The sequence below is a fragment of the Aptenodytes patagonicus genome, chromosome 15 (assembly GCF_965638725.1).
Source record: "Aptenodytes patagonicus chromosome 15, bAptPat1.pri.cur, whole genome shotgun sequence".
NCBI classification, from domain to species: domain Eukaryota; kingdom Metazoa; phylum Chordata; class Aves; order Sphenisciformes; family Spheniscidae; genus Aptenodytes; species Aptenodytes patagonicus.
The window spans coordinates 5797824-5814405 of record NC_134963.1 but is presented as its reverse complement, the minus strand read 5'-3'; the positions used below and the strand labels follow the sequence as shown (position 1 = coordinate 5814405).

Below are 16582 nucleotides of genomic sequence, written 5' to 3'. Positions count from 1 at the left end.
CCAGGACAGAAACCAAAGGCAAATGGGCCAGTCTGTGTCCCTTGTTTTCCCATGCTGGTCAGATGATGTCCTGTTGGGATGTGCTGCAGGGTACCAGCTAACCACTGCCAAACACGGGCACGGGAAGGTGCATCATGTATACAAGAGACAAGATGGGGTCCCTGGGGGTTCACTACTAACACAGCACGGGTGAAAGGTTTCACCCAGACCCACCTTCGATGCTGGCAGATAAGGTATCACGGGCTGATAAGCCCCGGCTGATCCTCCCCTCCATCATATCGTAGGTCCGCTTGGTTCCTGTGGTCTCATGCGAAGCTCCTGAGCTCCTGCTGTCTTCTTTGGGACACTGAGAAGCAGCAACTCCACCTGGGGAAGGGAACACCGAGAATAACCATCAAGAGCACGGAAAGTCAGCACTGGCCAAGGGAGGGTGTCTACTGCTGTTTGCATGTGTTGCTGAAAGGTCAGATCCCATCCCAGCATCAGCCAACGCTCAGCAACGCCAGAAACATCGCATGAGGTTGGCTTCCAAGAAATTCAGTTGGTGTTTTCTCCCCTCCCTGCCTCCCTCAGACTCCAGATCTGTGCCTCCCGCCTGGGTAGGAGTATCCGCCCTGTCGTGTCCCCCTCCCTCCCGCCCCGGTGGGGGCCAGATGTAGGCAGCAGGACAGCCCGGAGCCAGCGTGGTGCTGGTGTGAGCAGCTGCGGTTCCACTGAACTTGGCCCTGTGGGCCTGGGGATTTTTGGTTTTTTTCCCCTTGTTTGTTTTGATTTTTTTGCTAGACACCTACTGTTTGGGATCTTGGCCAGCCTTAACATTTGCTGAGACACTCCCTGGGTGAGAAAACCAGGGAAAAGCAGAGAGAGACAAAGCTGAGAGCAATTCCTTAGAAACAGCGGTAAGCGCGCACCAGAACTGGGAGAGACGGCAAAAAGTCCCACGCAGGACTGACGGAGCAAGCACCAGCGTGACGGGACACCACTGACCACCTCCTCATCCAAACCTGGAGCAGATTCTTCCGCAAACCAACAGTGGACAACTGTCCTGAGCTACAGCCCCCACACCTCTGCAAGCACAGCCCTGCCCATGCCAGGCAGCATCACGCCCGCCCTGGGCGATGGGCATCCATCATGTGCAGTGAGCTGTGAATTTAGCAGGCAGCTTCTGATCCAGCCGAATGCCTCGTGTTTATGTAACGAGCTCCGAGCGGGGATGTTGGCTTGGAGAGATAAATGCCTCTGCCGATCGTCCCTGGCCTGGCTGCCCCTGCCAAGGATGCCCTGATCCTCCTCTTCGTGGGCAGAAAAGGTGGTTATACAATTAGAGAAAACGAAGAAGTTAAAAACGTTCATTCCATCACGGACAATCAGGACAAAAAGTCCTCCTTGGCAAAACCAGTAATTAATAAAATGGGATTATTACAACTTCACACCCACTGTCGGTTTCCGCAATCAGCACCCACTCAATCCAGAAAGGGTTTGGGGCTGTGTGCAGGGAAACAAGAGTGGGATCTGTCCCTGAGCCTTCACTTCAGATTCATTTGACGGGAGAAATCCGGGGGTGATGTTCAGAATCAGCCAAGCACCTTGCGGCAGACACGAGGCGATGTGCCTGCACCCTGTCATCAAGGCACATCTGTTGCTAACAGCCCTTCTGCAGAAGGGGATGTGGTCCCAGGCACCCTTTGTACCGCTGGGAAGCAGGGGGAGGGCGCGAGGGAGAAGAGAGACTAAACAGAAAGAAAATCACTCCAAAACCATGTCCCTTGCCTTGCAGAAGCCATCAGCAATCATATGCAGAATGAGAATAACCAATCTAGCACAATTCAGCTCACACATGCTACAGGATCTCGTCTCATTACAGTTCTTTTATTTTAAGCACCCTCATGACACTAAAGAATTTGCAATTTTTTTCCTGCTTGCCAAAATTCATAATCACCAACAATTTCAGTTTTCTTATTGAATTTTTTTTTTTTAACTCTTCCGCTCTGGGCTGCGAAGCCTTGCCAGGCTGTATGGGGGGAAGGAGGCAGGCAGCAGGGCTGGCTAGGCTGCAGAAGCAGGCGAGATTATTCAGGATGCGATAAACGCTATCAAGCATGTAAAAGGCTGCCTTGGAGAGAACGGAATTAATTCCTCATCTGTGTCCACTGGGGGTAGGAGAAGAGACGATGGGCTCACGTTGCAGCCGAGGAGACTCGGGCCGACACTGACAAGTGCGTGCAATGGCAGAGTCTGGTCTGCAGGTCTCCTTTGCTGCCTGGAGTGGGATGCCAGCTCTGGGCACGGGCAGTCCTCGCTGCCGGGAGCCTTCCCCGTCTCTCCCCTGGTGGCACCATTTTTGAGATCAACCTCATTCGACTCCAAGCCCGGGCAAAGGAGATTAAAATAGCTTCTTGCACAAACAAGCCCTGAAATGCTTCCTGCGTCCTCCCTGGTCCGAGCCCTGCCAACTGTCCCAAAGGGCGCCCAGACGCAAGTCTCCTGCGGAGACACTTCTTATCTGGGCTAGAGTTGACAGCGAACGCGGGCAGGCATGGGACAAGCTGGTTTCCACACGGTGGGCGAGAGGCATGGCGCAGAGCCCTGTCCTGAAAGGTCCCTGTGGTCCCAGGGCGCACACAGAGGTGGCATCAGCCAAAGCTCACGAGTTGTCCCCCGTGGCCTAACTTGAACCCTCTGCCTCCGGCCCCGGATGAAACAACCAGCCTGCGATAAAAACAGCTGCCTGCACTTGTGGGCAAGAGGAAAAGGACTTCTGCTGGACACCCTCTGCCTGCAGGACTGACCACAGGGCCCAGGCTGCCAGACAGGCTAAAAGGGATGCTCTGCCCCAGGGAGGGATGCAGCCGCCCCAGGGAGGGAGGCGGAGGGTTCAGGCAGCACAGCAGCCGACCAGAGATACCTGCTGAGGCGGGCGAGTGCAGCTGAGGTTAGGATCTGCTCCTTAGTCATCTCCAAATTCAACTGAGAAGAGAGGTGACACATGAGGACGGCCATCCCCATGCACGCCAGAGCACATGCCAGTATTTTACCCCAAGAGGACGCGGGGCTGCAGTGTCTGTAATTCAGCTCTTCCTGACCCCAGCTCCATGCCAGAGATGCCTGACCCAGCACACAGCGAAAGGCGAGCACGGAGGAGTTGTTTCCAGCTTCACCGGGGAGGAACATCTGCTTATCTCTAACGGGAACCACCGGGACTCGCTGAGCAGCTTCGATGGCCAGTGCTGCAATCGGATGAGCAGGCGCAGAGGAGGCAGGAGCAGCTGGTGACTGCCTGCTGATACCGCTAACACAGCGAGGCACCGTCGGCATTTACCGAGGAAGCGCGTTACTGTACAGCAGGGGTGCAAGCTGCAACATGGCTTTTGGGTCTCTCCACAGCCCCCTCTGGAGCAGCCCGGCTGCTTGCCTGGCTTTGCTTTGCCGTACTCTGCTCCCTGGCCGGGCAGGGTCAGCCTGGTTAACAAATGACACCATCTGTGCCGGGGGCAGCTTCTCACCCCAGACGGGGCTCCGGGCAGGCCCCTCAGGGTGCTCAGCGCCTCTGGGCGATAGCAGCCGGCAACAGGCCAGTGCAACCCCCCAACAGGCTCCTTGCGGGAATGGCTTCGCCCCCTCCAATAGCTACAGATGCTGTAGCAAAGCTCATAAGATACTGAGGCACGGTGCTGCCGGGCCCAGAAGGATTCCTGCAGGGCAGCCCCATGCTCGGAAAGCTGCATGGCAGCCAAGACGTTGCAGGTGGGAATCTGATGTCTGAATAAACCTTTATGCCAAACTACCTGACTTGCCTCCATCTTGCAGGTTCTTGAGTCCCACCTTTGGCCCAAGAGCTTGGGGATGCTCTCATAACGTTTTCGGACAGTCCCCTCTGCACAGGGTGCTAGGAATGAAGGCAATACCTTCCCATCTGGTCCTCTCCTCTCCCCTGCTCCCCAAAACCAACTGAAACCAGAGACCCTGTCCACGGCCATGGCCCTATTACACCCTTGCCCGCCGGCAAAGCCGCCTCCAAGGCAAGATAACCACATGGGACAGAGGGAAACCCAGCCAGGCTGTAGGCAGGCGGGGTGGGAAGGGAGAGAAACGATGCTGGAAGTAAAGACGCGAGGCTGGCCCATTGCACTTTGTCAGCCTTTCCTCAAATAGCTCCCGACTCCCAGCCACAGCGGCACAAACCCCCAGCGCCTGCCCTAAAAAGGCAGAGGATTACGACTTACCCTCGTAGGACAGCACGTGGCCTTTCTTCCCTTCGTAGATGACATGTCCTTTGGGCATGGCATCCTCTCTCGCCTTCTCTGCTCTGCTGGGGCTGTCTTCTCCGATTATCCTGGTAATGGTTCCTTTGTACAGCACTTCTGCCGGGGTGCCCTTGGAAAGCCACCAAGATCCATATTTAACAGTGTCACAAGCAATTAAGCAAGCGCGCGCACAGGGACAGGCTGTTCCCCGCAGGAGGCTGAGCAGAGGGAGAGCACGCCCAGCCTCTGCTTGCTGGCGCAGCCAACAGCGAGGGACTTGCATCTTAATTATTGATGAGGACGATAGCGAGGAGCGGTAAAAAGGTACATGATCTGCGTGAGGCTGCTGGGAAGAGGTGGGGGTGAGGACAGCGCGGACCTCCAAAATAGCAGCTCTATCGCCCTGCGTATTTCAGAGTAAGCTCCCTGGCTTGCCCCCACCCCACAGGTTTGGGGGGACAGGGCTGGTGCCCCCCTGGGGACACCTCAGTGATGGCAGAGACTGCTCGAGCATTAGCTCTTCCCTGCAGCCTATTTTCCCAGCCTGGTACAGGAGCCACGGAGATGTCCTGCCCACCCAGGGCACATCTGCTGGCACCAAGCGTGACCTTCAGAGAGCTGCCTGCGCGTGGGAGCTGGCGGCTGGCAGCACGCCCGGGCAAGATGGCAGGCATCGACGAGAGCAGTCCTGGAGCAGGTCAGGGAGCGAAAGCTGCTGGTTAGCTCTCCAAAAGAAACAGCATCAGGCTCCTTACGCAAACTGATGTGAACCAAAACCTCTCGTTCCCCGGAGGCACACACGGACACAGCTCACAGCCACCTGCCCCCCTCCGAGTCCCCTTCAAAACACCCAGAGCTGGATGTCCTTGAAGGCATTGCTGGTGATTAACACCCCGCTGCCATCACAACCTGTCGGTGCCAACCGGGAACAGCCACCGTGGGGTGACAGTCCCCCCCTGCATCGCAGGGAAGGCACAGCAATGCTCTTGATTGACGCCCTCCTACTCTGCTCGTTTAACCCCACCAACCCCCAGGACTGATGCTCGTGGGAAGCCTCAGGGAAGCAATGCCCCAGCCAACTTTGCTGGTGCTTCCAGGCTGTGCCAGGGCAGACTATTTCCCCACCCCAGCTTGGAGATGCCCCAGCTCTGTACCAAGCCCTCTGAGCGCCAGCGGTCCCCAAAACCCCGCTGCAGCTGCTGGGATGTGCCAGCGTGTGGGTTCAATGCTCTGACTGTTTGCCCTCGCAGTACACCCAGTACACCGGCTTTCCCAGTCAGCTCTCCCAGCCCCAGGTAAGTCATCTTCCTTCCGTGGACGTGCTCAGAGGGGATTTGAAAGCAAGTGATGACAGATGGCTTCAGAGCAGAGAGCATATATTCAAGATCTGCCTTCTGCGAACTGGATGACTAATTTGAGATCAAATATCAGCTCTGGTACCTGGAGCTGCTGCCGGAACAGGGGCCTCCTTCTCCCCAGTGGGAGCAGAGGGATGCAGGCTGCTGGGCCAGCAGGAGAGGCAGGTAATGCTCTGGGTCTGGGCTTGGTACCTTATTCCCAAGCCAAACAAAGGAAACTAGATGGATTAATTAGCTGGATTTAAAATAGCGTCTCAACAAACTCTGTTCATCTTCTGATCTCTGGCACATGGTGCTCAAGTCCCTTCATGCCCACCCGCTGCTGCCCATAGCTGCTGCAGGGGCTTGTGAGGGCATGGAGCCTGCATTTACTCTGATGGGTTATTTACAGCCCCCGAGCATCCACTCCTGGCAGCTGTTGGATGCGGGGCACCAGGCAAGTTAAGCCTTTGCTCTGGGCCAGGATTCAGGTTCAGGTCCCCAGGGCCAAAGGGAATGTGGACACCCTCCTTGAAGGAGGCAGGCAAAAATCTGAGCGCGAGTGGCTTTAAATATCTGAATGATGGCCAGATAAAATCCCCACAGGAAACAGATTTATTTTTTTTAATGCTCTCCGCTCTGTTAACAGATGAGCAATAATTCACACTGCAAAAAACTATCGCCCGCTTGCCAGCTGCTCTTCTGAAGATGGATGGTGGAGATTAAGGCCAAAGTATCTTTCTGCTCAAGAGAGCCTTTGGGCAGGACCCCCAGCGCAGCACGCTCAGGCCTGGCAGGAGACCTCGCTACTTTACATGCACCTCACAGCCTCCCCCTCTCCTCCGCCTGGCCTGGGCCCTCCACCCATCTCCTCCTTCTCTCTGCTCCACTTTCTTGCACTGGCAAGATTGTTTTCCCAGAGCCATTTAAAACTGCTTTCGCCTCTGTTCCTGACAGCTAGGAAAAGCAAAGCGGGGTTTAGATGTGCTGTAAGGCTCTGCATTGCTGCTTGCCGAGCTCTGCTCTTCTGCAGGCTCGGCTCACGGGACAGCGCTCGTGCCAACTCCAGCAGAAGCTGTTTGCAAAGGCTCCGGCTGCTGACCCCTCTGAGGGGCTCCACGGGATGGGAGCATCGCAGAGCCGTGCTGCTCAGCCCAGTGCTGCATGCTCGGCGCCGCCACGCAAAGCCCCGACCCCTGTGTCCAGCGCCGCAAGCTGCAGCTGCCAGCACCCAGGAAGCAAAACCCGCCGGAGACAAGTGACCTACATGTGTGATGGATCCTCGGTAGGTGATGGGCGACTCTGGAGGGGGTCTGGATGTGGGCGTTCCCTTGGTGATGCTCCCTCCTGAGGCAGAGCTGAGGGAAGTACCTGTAGGACACAAAGCCAGTGAGCTGGGGGCTGGATTTGCCGTTCAGCACAAAACCTGTGGGGGTGAGACTACTGACTAAGCGCAGGATTCAACCCAATCTCTAGCAAGCTGAGGTACTGGAGGGGAAGCCCTCCAAGAGACGTCAGCGTTAAATCCCATGCCTTGCAGAGCCCTTTCCACCCTGTCCCCCGAGGGACTCAGCCCTGCGAGTGCGGGGCTGGGAGGTGGAAAAAAAATGGCTATTTTGAGGCTATCAGCTCCCTGCTGCCTTCGTGGAGGGGCCAGGCAGATTTACGGGCCCGGGAGAAAGCACAGCCTGTCTCAGCCTCTCCTGATGTGATCACAGCAGATCTCCGGCAAGATGCAGCTCGGGGTGGTTTGTGTTTATTCGCGTTTATCTGTCCTGGGTTGGAGCCAGCCCACCGCACTCAGGCTTCTGACTGCCTTAGTTGGGGGGTTTCACAAACCAGAATTTGCACTTAAAAGCAACACCTTTACATTTATTTTCTTCTGCCTAGCTAATGGGGAAAGAAACATGGGAGGGCTATATTTAAACGAAATGTGCTGCAGCAGCAACAGTGAAGAACCTGAAGAAAAACTATTAATGGAATTTAAACAGGTCTTGCTTTGTCTTAAGCAACAGATTTTCAGGTGCCCCTTGAACACAAAACCTCCACCAGGATCAACGCCCGAGGCCCTGATTTGGGGAGACGGCTAGAAATGTTGAGACATTGTACAGACCTATCTGCCACCCCGCTGGCAACGCTGGAGAAAAGGGACGAAGAGACCCCTTCAGCTGGGCACAACCCCAGAAATCAAACCTGAAATCACCGGGCAGCCGCAGCCAGCGTGGCGTTCACCAGGCTTGGCAGTGCCAGCATCCCTCCCCTCCCGCAGCTGGGGCACGCGCCTCCCGCCCCTGGCTCCTCACCCCGCAGGATGGAGCCCTCCTGGGACGGCTGCAGAACCAGACTTTCCGGCTGGCTGGCCTGGCTTCTAGGAGAAAGTTGTTCCTGCTTTACTCCAGGAAAAGGCACTGGAAAACATTAACCACGTATCAGTGTAGGTGCAGGGCACAGGGCCGCAGCCCTCGGCTGCTCGAGGCTTTCATCTCTGCCAGCCCACGCCTCCCCGGCGCCTTTGCCGTCCCCACCGCTTTGGGACGGACTTCACCAAGGACGCACAACCGCCGGCAAGCAAAGCCAGATCCTTCACCCTGGCAAAGGCACTGCCGGGTGCTGCCCGCACCGGGACCGGAGCTGGTGTTGAAAACCCAGTGCTGGTTTATAACAGGACCCGCGCACAATGGGAAACAGGGCCCGTATCCCTCCCCCAACAGACTTGGTCCCTCACCCATCCCCTCCTGCTGTTAAGAAATGCTTCCAAATCTGCAGACTAAACACTTTCTTTGTTCACTTCAGGCCATTTACTCTTTATCCTACCGGCCTGGGGAGCGGCAATATATTTCCTTCCTTCAATCACAGTATTAGCCGGAGGGTATTTATAGGCTGGGATGCATCCCTGACCGAGTTGCTGCTTTCCTATACTGCACAAATTTAGCTCCCTGTGTCTCTGCTCTCCCGACGGACTAATCCTTTCATCCTTTTAGCAGATCTCTCTGTGCTCCTCCTTTCCCCTATGCCACCGGCAAGCTCGCTCCCCACTGCTCTCGAAGCATGTGAGAAATCACTCGCCACCCAATTCCTTACCCAGTTTCTTGGGATCCATGGTCAGCGGCAGGCCCATGGTGATGGAGCCAACGGGGACCTTGGCGTGCTCAGAGCTGTAGGGCGTGTGGAGCTGGATGGGCATGCCCTGCGGTGCGAGAGGAGAGGTCAGGAGCGGCTGCCGGCCCCGCAAGGCGTCTCTGCCGCTCACACCCGATACCCTACCTGGGAAATGGATCCGACGGGTCTCTCCAGCACGGAAGGGTGCTTGGTGGAGGAGATGAGGGGAGGAGGGTTGGAGATGCTCGCTAGTCTCTGCAGCCCCGAGCGAGAGCTCTCATGCAGATTTAGCGGGATGGGGTGTCCTGTGCAGAAAACTCAAGTGTTAGCAAGACTGAGGGAAGGTAAGAGCGGCTGCAGCTATCGGAGAGAAAAGGGGCAAGGGAGGGAGCAGGGGCTGGATGCGGTGAACTGGCCGGCTGTGAGCCTGCACTAGGATCCAAGTCACACCATTGTTTTGGAAAGGACTGGAATAGTTTAAATGACTGCCTCGTCCCCTCTGCAGCCTGAGGATGTTCTGCGCCTGACTTGTCTGCCCTCCAGCTGGAGAGGGACAGCGCAGCGAGGGATAAAACCTGCCCGACTTCGCACCGAGGGCAGCGCAGGGAGCGCCCACACTGTTCTGTGACAAACCATGTCCCTAAACCTGCCCTGGCCAGAGCTGGGAGACCTGCCTGGCCACCCTCAGACCGCTGCATTAGCATCGAGGGAGCTCCATGCTGGGCCAAAGCAAGGCGTTAGCAGGTTTCTGCTGAACCCTCTTCTCTTACCCTCTCCCCAAAAAGCTGCATTGAGTTAAGAGCACGACCTGCGATGCCGGCTGCAACCACAGCCTCTGTGCTCGGCCTTGGGTCAGGACGGAGAGCACATGCGACGCAGCCGGCGGCTTTTACTTGCCTGGTGGGTTATACTGAAACAAGTGGGGCTCCGCCTGGGGAGACGTTTTTATCACATCCCGGGGGTAGGACAGGACAGGAGGCCAGCACGAGGCGGCTGTCGGCTCTGCACTCAACTTCTGAGCCTCTGCGATGGATGAGAAATGCATGGACTTTTCTGCAAGGGAAACAGAAAGCAACCAGCTTGCTCAACGGCCCCCACGGATGAGCGGTCCCTGCGGGCACGGGCAGGGGAGCCAGACCCAGCTCCCAGCATGGGAAGTGGCTTCAGTTCAGTCTGACCTGGCCATGAGATGAGGGCTGAATTCCCCAACCAAACTAAAAAGAAAAAGCCTCAGTGTCACTGCTTGGATTTGACAGTATTTATTTCACTCAGATGCAGCAGAGAGGACGGATGTCCGTGTTGGTGACTCTGCTGGTGCTCACTGCCAGCCAGGACCTCCATGGACATCCCACCCCGCCCAGGAGAGATGGCGTTCGGCAGGCAGCTGGCCACTGGGACGAGCGCAGGGTCCAGCTCCTTGCCAGGGCTTGGCCACATGCAAACCACTCCTGGGCAGATCCTGCCTGTGCCCACAGCTCCGCATCAGCCACCACGGCAGGGCTGGGGGGATTAACGATGATCCTGCCAAACCCTTCGCTGAGGTTAAAGCCAAGAGGCACCAACATCGGCATCCCTCTGGCATGCGGGGGACATCCAGCAGGCACTGGCTTGCTGGTGACAACACGGTCTGCGGTGTGCAGACGGGCATGGGGCGCCAAGGGAGCCCCAGGCCACTGCCAGGGACCACTGCGTGCCGGCACGCTGGGAACAAGCTCATCCCCACATCACATCGCGACACAAAAGCTCAGCCGCTCTTAAAGGACGGCTGCCGGCTATAAACCATTTGCAGGCTGTGGGAAGTGGCCAGAAATAACGGCATCAGCTTCTTGGACAGCAAAGGAATAATGTGCAGTGTCTGAAGTGACCAGATGTTCTCCAAACACCTGGGACAACAGCGCTGTACAAGACTGTCAAAGGCAAATGAAGATCAAGACAGGCTCTGCGGGACGACTGAGTGCCTCTGCGGGGAGCGGGGTGGCTTTCTGGTCCTCTGCAAGGCACCGGGGCTGGGGGCAGGAAAGCTTCCTGAAATTATCTGGCTCGGGGTATACTGGATGCCAGGCTGGGTTCGCCCTGCCTGTAAAAAGGCTGATTGGAGGCCAAGAAGTGCCTAATGACGGAGGAGCTGTGCTGTGGATGCCTGAACCCTGCCATGCTCTGCAGGGTGCCGGGGAAAAGAGGGGCTTCATCTGCATCAGCTCCACCCCAACTGCATCCTCACACTTTGCTGAGCAGACGGGTGAGACAGCCTTTTCTGGATGGATTACAGGCAGGTTTGGTAGGATTTGCTTGTAATCGATAAACAATTTTGCACTGCCCTTCTTCCCCAGACCCACCTACATAACATCCACATTGACCAGAAATTAGAAACTGGGCGGTAAACAATAGCAATCACAAATGAACCCAGTCTTTAACCATCCATTTTCGGTAAAAATAGATGCCTGAATCCTGCTAAGCCTAATAATAGGGCAAGTAGATTATCAGAGGCCCAATTTAATGAGGCTTTACTGCATTATCATTATTAATGCTCAGTGTACTCAGAAGCTAGGAGATTATTCTTGTCCGCTTCAGTGAGAGAAGAAATCCATTATCGGCAGGCAGAGATGTCCAGGCACACACACCTCTGCAGCCCGGTGGGGCCGGACCTCTGCTGCAGCCTCTTCTCTCCCCACGCTGGATCCCAGAGAGGATCCCTTCGTCCTGCCAGTACGGGGGAACTCAGGCACATCCTCCAAACCGACTGAGAGTCCCTGGCACGTCCACACTCCCTGATTTTCTCCCCTTCAGCTCAGCCCCGCTCGACTCTGCTCATGCCGGGGCAAATGGCACTGGGATGTCCCGGCTGAAGATGCTCTCCGATGCCAAGGCACTGTCAGCCAAGGCTACGTGCACCCTGGATGGCTCTCGGAGAGCCCCGTCCTCCTCCCCTCCCCGTGGGAGCCGTCCCCTCCTCTGCGTGCCTCTCCAGCCTGTGAAATGCGGCCAGTTCCTAATTGCCCCCGCGTTAGAGGGTGGCTGTAACTCAGCCAGCTTTTGATAAAATAGCACTTACGCGGGGAAGAGAGAGTTCCTATTACCGTTTATCAAGCCCCTGGAATGGGAGCGAAGGAGTCAGAGTTTATATGATCCGTCATCCAAATTAATGCTCTTGGCTCCCCATCGCCTACGAAGGCCAAATGAAACACAACTAAATCAACACAAAACATACCGCTGGCTTTCAAAACGCCGAGCGATAACCAAAGATATGCCCGACGGCAACTCGGCAATGGGAAAAGGGATCCGTCTGCCTGTCGGTGAGATCCAGGCAGGGCTGCCTGCCTCTGCCCGGCCCCGCGATTAGCAGCTCGTCTTGGAAGGCAAGGGAGGGCAGTGCTCAGGAAGGTACGGCTCGGCTGGCCGCCCTCCAAGCCGACACGGCCCCAGCCAGCGGCTGCGAGGCAGCCAACGCCTCAGCCAGGATGCGTGCAAGACTTGGCTTTGAAGCAGATCCAGAGCGGTGTGAAGGATGTTGATCTCTGGAGCGGTTGCAAGAGTTCAAGCTCTCTTATCGAGCAGGGGAGGAACGGGAATACCTGCTCCGGCAGAGCTGGCCCCTTGCTAGGAGGCGGCACGAGGCTGCCCTCCTGAAGGCTTTGCAGGATGTGCTGGACTCTCCCGTTTAATGTGAGGTCCATGTAGAGGCGGTGTGGCAGCACAATGTCTGCAGTCTGGATGCTTGCCACTTCACTAGGACGCCTCAGAGAGCAGGGGAGTGAAGGGACGTACACAGATTTGCCAGGACTATCCGGCTGTCTCCCCCCTAACCCCTGATCCACAGCCGGGGTGTGCTCCAAGAGGCAGAGACAGCACTGAGCAGCTGCCTGAATCCATATCCATACTGAAACCAAGGCTATGGGGGACTTGATTTCTCCTCTCGAGGTGACTCTCATCACAAACCTGCTAGTTTTCAAATGGGAGATGCATTCCCACCACAACAGAGAAGACCAGCCTGTGGTTCCCTAGGGTCCATGTGCAGCCCAGACCCACACTGGTACCCAGCATGCATGCACAGCTACGCAGGGTTTAGAGATGACACAGCTGGAGCCCAAGACCTGCTGAGATGTTTGCAGGGGTACAGGGAGGCATAATTAGTTTCATTAACATGAAATGTTAATGAAGATTCAGAGCACTACAGAGGTGTGAGAGGAGAAAATAAAGTGCTTCATATCATTAGTGCTTTGCAGAGAACAAAGCCATAAAAAAATCCACCTGGGTGTCAGATCCTTGCATTTAATAATAGTGCCAACAGGTCGCAGAATGGTATGGTTGATCTCCAACCCCTAAACCCTGCCTTGTACCTAACACGCACAAATCTGCCTCACCTCCTCATCCTCCTGCAGCCAGGAGGAAGCTGGAGTCGCAGCGCTGGGATGCCGGCGATGCGGAGCTCCGGGTTCAAGCGCTGGCTGCGCCACCCAGCTCAGCAGGAAGCTGAGCTGTGCAAGACCAGATCGCACAGGATTACAGCGCAGGAAGAGATCAAACCTGATTACCCGCTGCCAGCGGGGAGAGCTGGAGGGGAACTGTTCCGCCTGAGCAGCAAACAGGAGCACAGCTGGAGACGGGACTTCACAGATGGCAACACCGCAACCCGGGGGGAACTCCCTTTCTTTCAAGGTGAGCAGTCACCTTCCTTGCTTATATGCAAAGCATTCTGGAGGTGTGATGCACACATGGTGCTATTTATCGTTTAAAAAAATATTTGGCCAAGTGCCACCAACCAACTCTCCTTGCAAGCACACCATTCTGTCCAGATGGACATGACTGCTTGAAGAATAAATACTTGGGCCTGGACACTGCAGAGCAGGCTGCTAAGATCCTGGCTACTAGAGGGTGAGCTAGTGCACCAATTTTCCAGCAAAGATCACGGCCCAGGTCCAGTGCCGATCTGCCTCATCAGTGTAGTCTCATCCACCTTCCATCTCCATGCGTAAGCGGGTAATTTTTGCAGCTGCACCCATCCCCATGCAGGATCCAGCACTGGGGGACATCACACCCACCCAGCCCGACTTCGCTGCTCCTCTGATCATGCCACAGCATCTCATCTTCACATGCAACTGAACCGCAGGCTGGCTACGAGGGGCAGGGACACAGACTCTGAACTGGAACAGACTCTGACACTCAGATTAAAAACACATTTAGAGGATGGTCTCATCAGGACTTCCCGTCTCTCCTTAACCTTGATCCCCAGGTGCTCAAGCTAATAACGCTTCAGATACTCTACGGTGGGAAACTCTGAATTGCTCATTAGGCAGCCAAACCACATCAGAGCTATTCCGGGGAAAAAGCACTGGGAATCTTTACAGGAACCTTTGGACTCCGAGTCACAGTATTAGCATTGATTTTTAAATGAAATAATGGTCCCCGCTGAGCATTAAAAGCATTCTTTATAGAAAGCCAGCAAGGTAGAAAAGAGCCATTGTACCCGGAGCCCTGGCATGCCTCCAGGCCCCTTTGCTCTCAAGTGAATGGCAGAGACGCTAATAAAGGCAATCTTCACCTCCTCAGCGCTCGACACTAGCCCGGTGTTTGCTGTAGGTAGGCTCAATGAGACATGATGTACTGTCTAATGAACATGGGAAATTAGCCATGCCTCTCTGGTCCTGCTTCAAGATGCTATTAAAGAGCTTTCAAGGGTTGAAGCAAGCTTTCACCTAAGAGGAGGAAAGCTGCCGGATGCATCCAGCTGCACACACCGGGCATTTCTGTGCGGATAAACACGCACTGACGTGCGTACCCTCCTACCTTCCTTGTCACCAACAGCGGGGCTCCTGCTCTTTCCCCTGGGACTGCTGCTTGGCTGCTGCTGCTCCTTCTCAGCCTGCTGCTGCTGGGACTGCGATAGCTTGCCTGGGGGCATGTCCTCGCGGGCAGACTCGTGGGCTTTCGTGATCTGCTGCTGGTAGAGGGCCAAGGCATGGGGAGGCACCTGAGGCTTCACACTTCCACTCTGCAATATCCCCTCTGAGAAACCTTCGGAAATCTGCAAAGCAATAAGAGTTGGTGACATTTGCCATGGGCTGTTGACATCCATAACAGTCTTGGAGACATCAAGGTGTTATGAGAAGCACCTGCCCCACACTATCACTGCAGGTCTTACCAGCCCAAACAAGGCTCCAAAGCTCACCAGCCACAGGAGATTAAAAAAGCCCACAACAAAGAGTATCGGCTCTGTGCTGGTGACACTACAGGAGAGCCTCAGACTTCCCCTGTTTAAAACCTCTAATCTATAGTTAAGTGCTTGTAGCTTTTGCCAGAAGTTACATTACAGCAGCCACATCTTAAGCTGTAACATGGGAAACTGAAAGAGCATCAGGAACGGGTCCTCCCTGAGTACTCAAAACCCAAAAGTAGGGATTTCCTCCCCGCCCGCCCTGCGATGCTGCTCCTCTGGTGTTGACCCTGGAGATACCAGGGTGCTTTTTGTCACAGCCCAAGCCACTGCACCAGGAGGGACCATCAGCCTCAGAGAATACATGTTCTTTCAGTACACGGCTACTGGGTGGCCAAAAAGGGGGACCAAGCAGAGCTTCTGGATGAGGAAGAGCATAAATGCTTCTTATGTGATATCCTTCAAACACATGAGACGGAGAGAAGCACAGGGCTGGGAAAGTGCACACTCGCTTTTTAAAGCAACAAGAGGCAGCAGTCACGGGGCAATGAGAAGCTTTTTCTGTCCAGACCTCCCACAACTTTCTGATAAAAGAGCTCAAGGGACATCCAAATGTTGCTGGCAGAGCTGCTCCAGCAGCTGGGAACAGGATCTGCACAGAGAGCACCTTGCCTGCTGTGGGGCTCGCACTGCCCAGGCACAGCTCTCTGCAGGCCACGAGCTCGGCTATCTGCAGGGATGAGCACATCCTTGCAACCCTGACGCACGCCCCGCAGGGGACGCAGCCCAATGGAAGAGCATGCACGAGGCACACACGGCCGCCGTGCTCTCGGTCCTGGCCCTCTCTGGTGGGGAACTCACGATGGGAGGGATGGCAGCAGCACGCTGCTTCAGCTGCTTCAGGTCCAGCGGCTTCTGCGGCGAGGAGTTCAGCCTGGCATCGCTGGTGGTGTTGAGCAGGCTGGGCCGAGGAGACAGCAACCTGGACACAAAACACGCATGTCAGCTGGGCAATGCCATGGACGAGCTCCACGTCCCATCGCTCCCCCAGGTCCCGCACCCCTCTGTTTTATGCTGCCAGGCACAGAGGACATACTTTTCATCAGAGAGGAGCGTGCTGGACCACTGCTCGCTGCTGGGAATCCGGGCTCTTGAACACATCACGCACTCGGGCTTCCAGCCTCGCAAGCTGCTGCCCCGGCCCCAAACCTGTTTAGATGGCAGCTACCACTCCAAAGATTTCAGCATCCACCATGAGGACGCTTGTCTGACAGGAGGTTGCTCAGCAGGAAAATCTGCCACGCTGCCCAAAGCACGGGGGACCTGCAGCCGCTGGGGAGGTGTCTCAACCTCAACCTTGGTGGGCTGCAGGCATTCCCAGGTCGTTTTGGTCTATGAGAGCAGGCACAGAGGGCAACACAACCCGGCCCAGCAATGCCCAGCTACCAACCGGGGCAGCTTTGCCACGGGATGACAAGGCTGAGGGGAGACAGGGAACAGGATGGGATTCAAATCCTGCTTTCCAGAGAAGACAACTCCCCCGGGGCTCCATGCTCAAACAAGACCATTACGTCCAGCTCAACAGGCTCTCGACTCCTCTTTCCCTCATCCCCTACGCTAACTATTTCTAGCAAATCTGCTGCTGTTGTCCAGAATAAACCCGAGGGAGAACTGGAGCCCGGAGCCAGAGCTGAGAGCAGAGCAGGGCAACCAGTTCAGATTTCATTTCGGCATCACGCCACTCTCCGGAG

General features: G+C 55.8%; 1 protein-coding gene across 11 annotated transcripts in view; it reads right to left on the bottom strand.

Annotated features, from left to right (window-relative positions):
• The window catches only part of NCOR2 (nuclear receptor corepressor 2), a 258314-nt gene that overhangs the window by 21802 nt on the left and 219930 nt on the right, over positions 1-16582 (bottom strand). For all 11 annotated transcript variants that reach the window (XM_076352524.1, XM_076352529.1, XM_076352530.1 and 8 more), the window contains 9 exons: positions 15693-15813; positions 14465-14702; positions 9578-9733; positions 8846-8985; positions 8663-8768; positions 7885-7989; positions 6849-6952; positions 4224-4374; positions 214-366 (listed from right to left, as the gene is read on the bottom strand). In XM_076352524.1, coding sequence (XP_076208639.1) covers positions 214-366; positions 4224-4374; positions 6849-6952; positions 7885-7989; positions 8663-8768; positions 8846-8985; positions 9578-9733; positions 14465-14702; positions 15693-15813 — 1274 coding nt within the window. The remainder of the gene's footprint in view (positions 1-213; positions 367-4223; positions 4375-6848; positions 6953-7884; positions 7990-8662; positions 8769-8845; positions 8986-9577; positions 9734-14464; positions 14703-15692; positions 15814-16582) is intronic.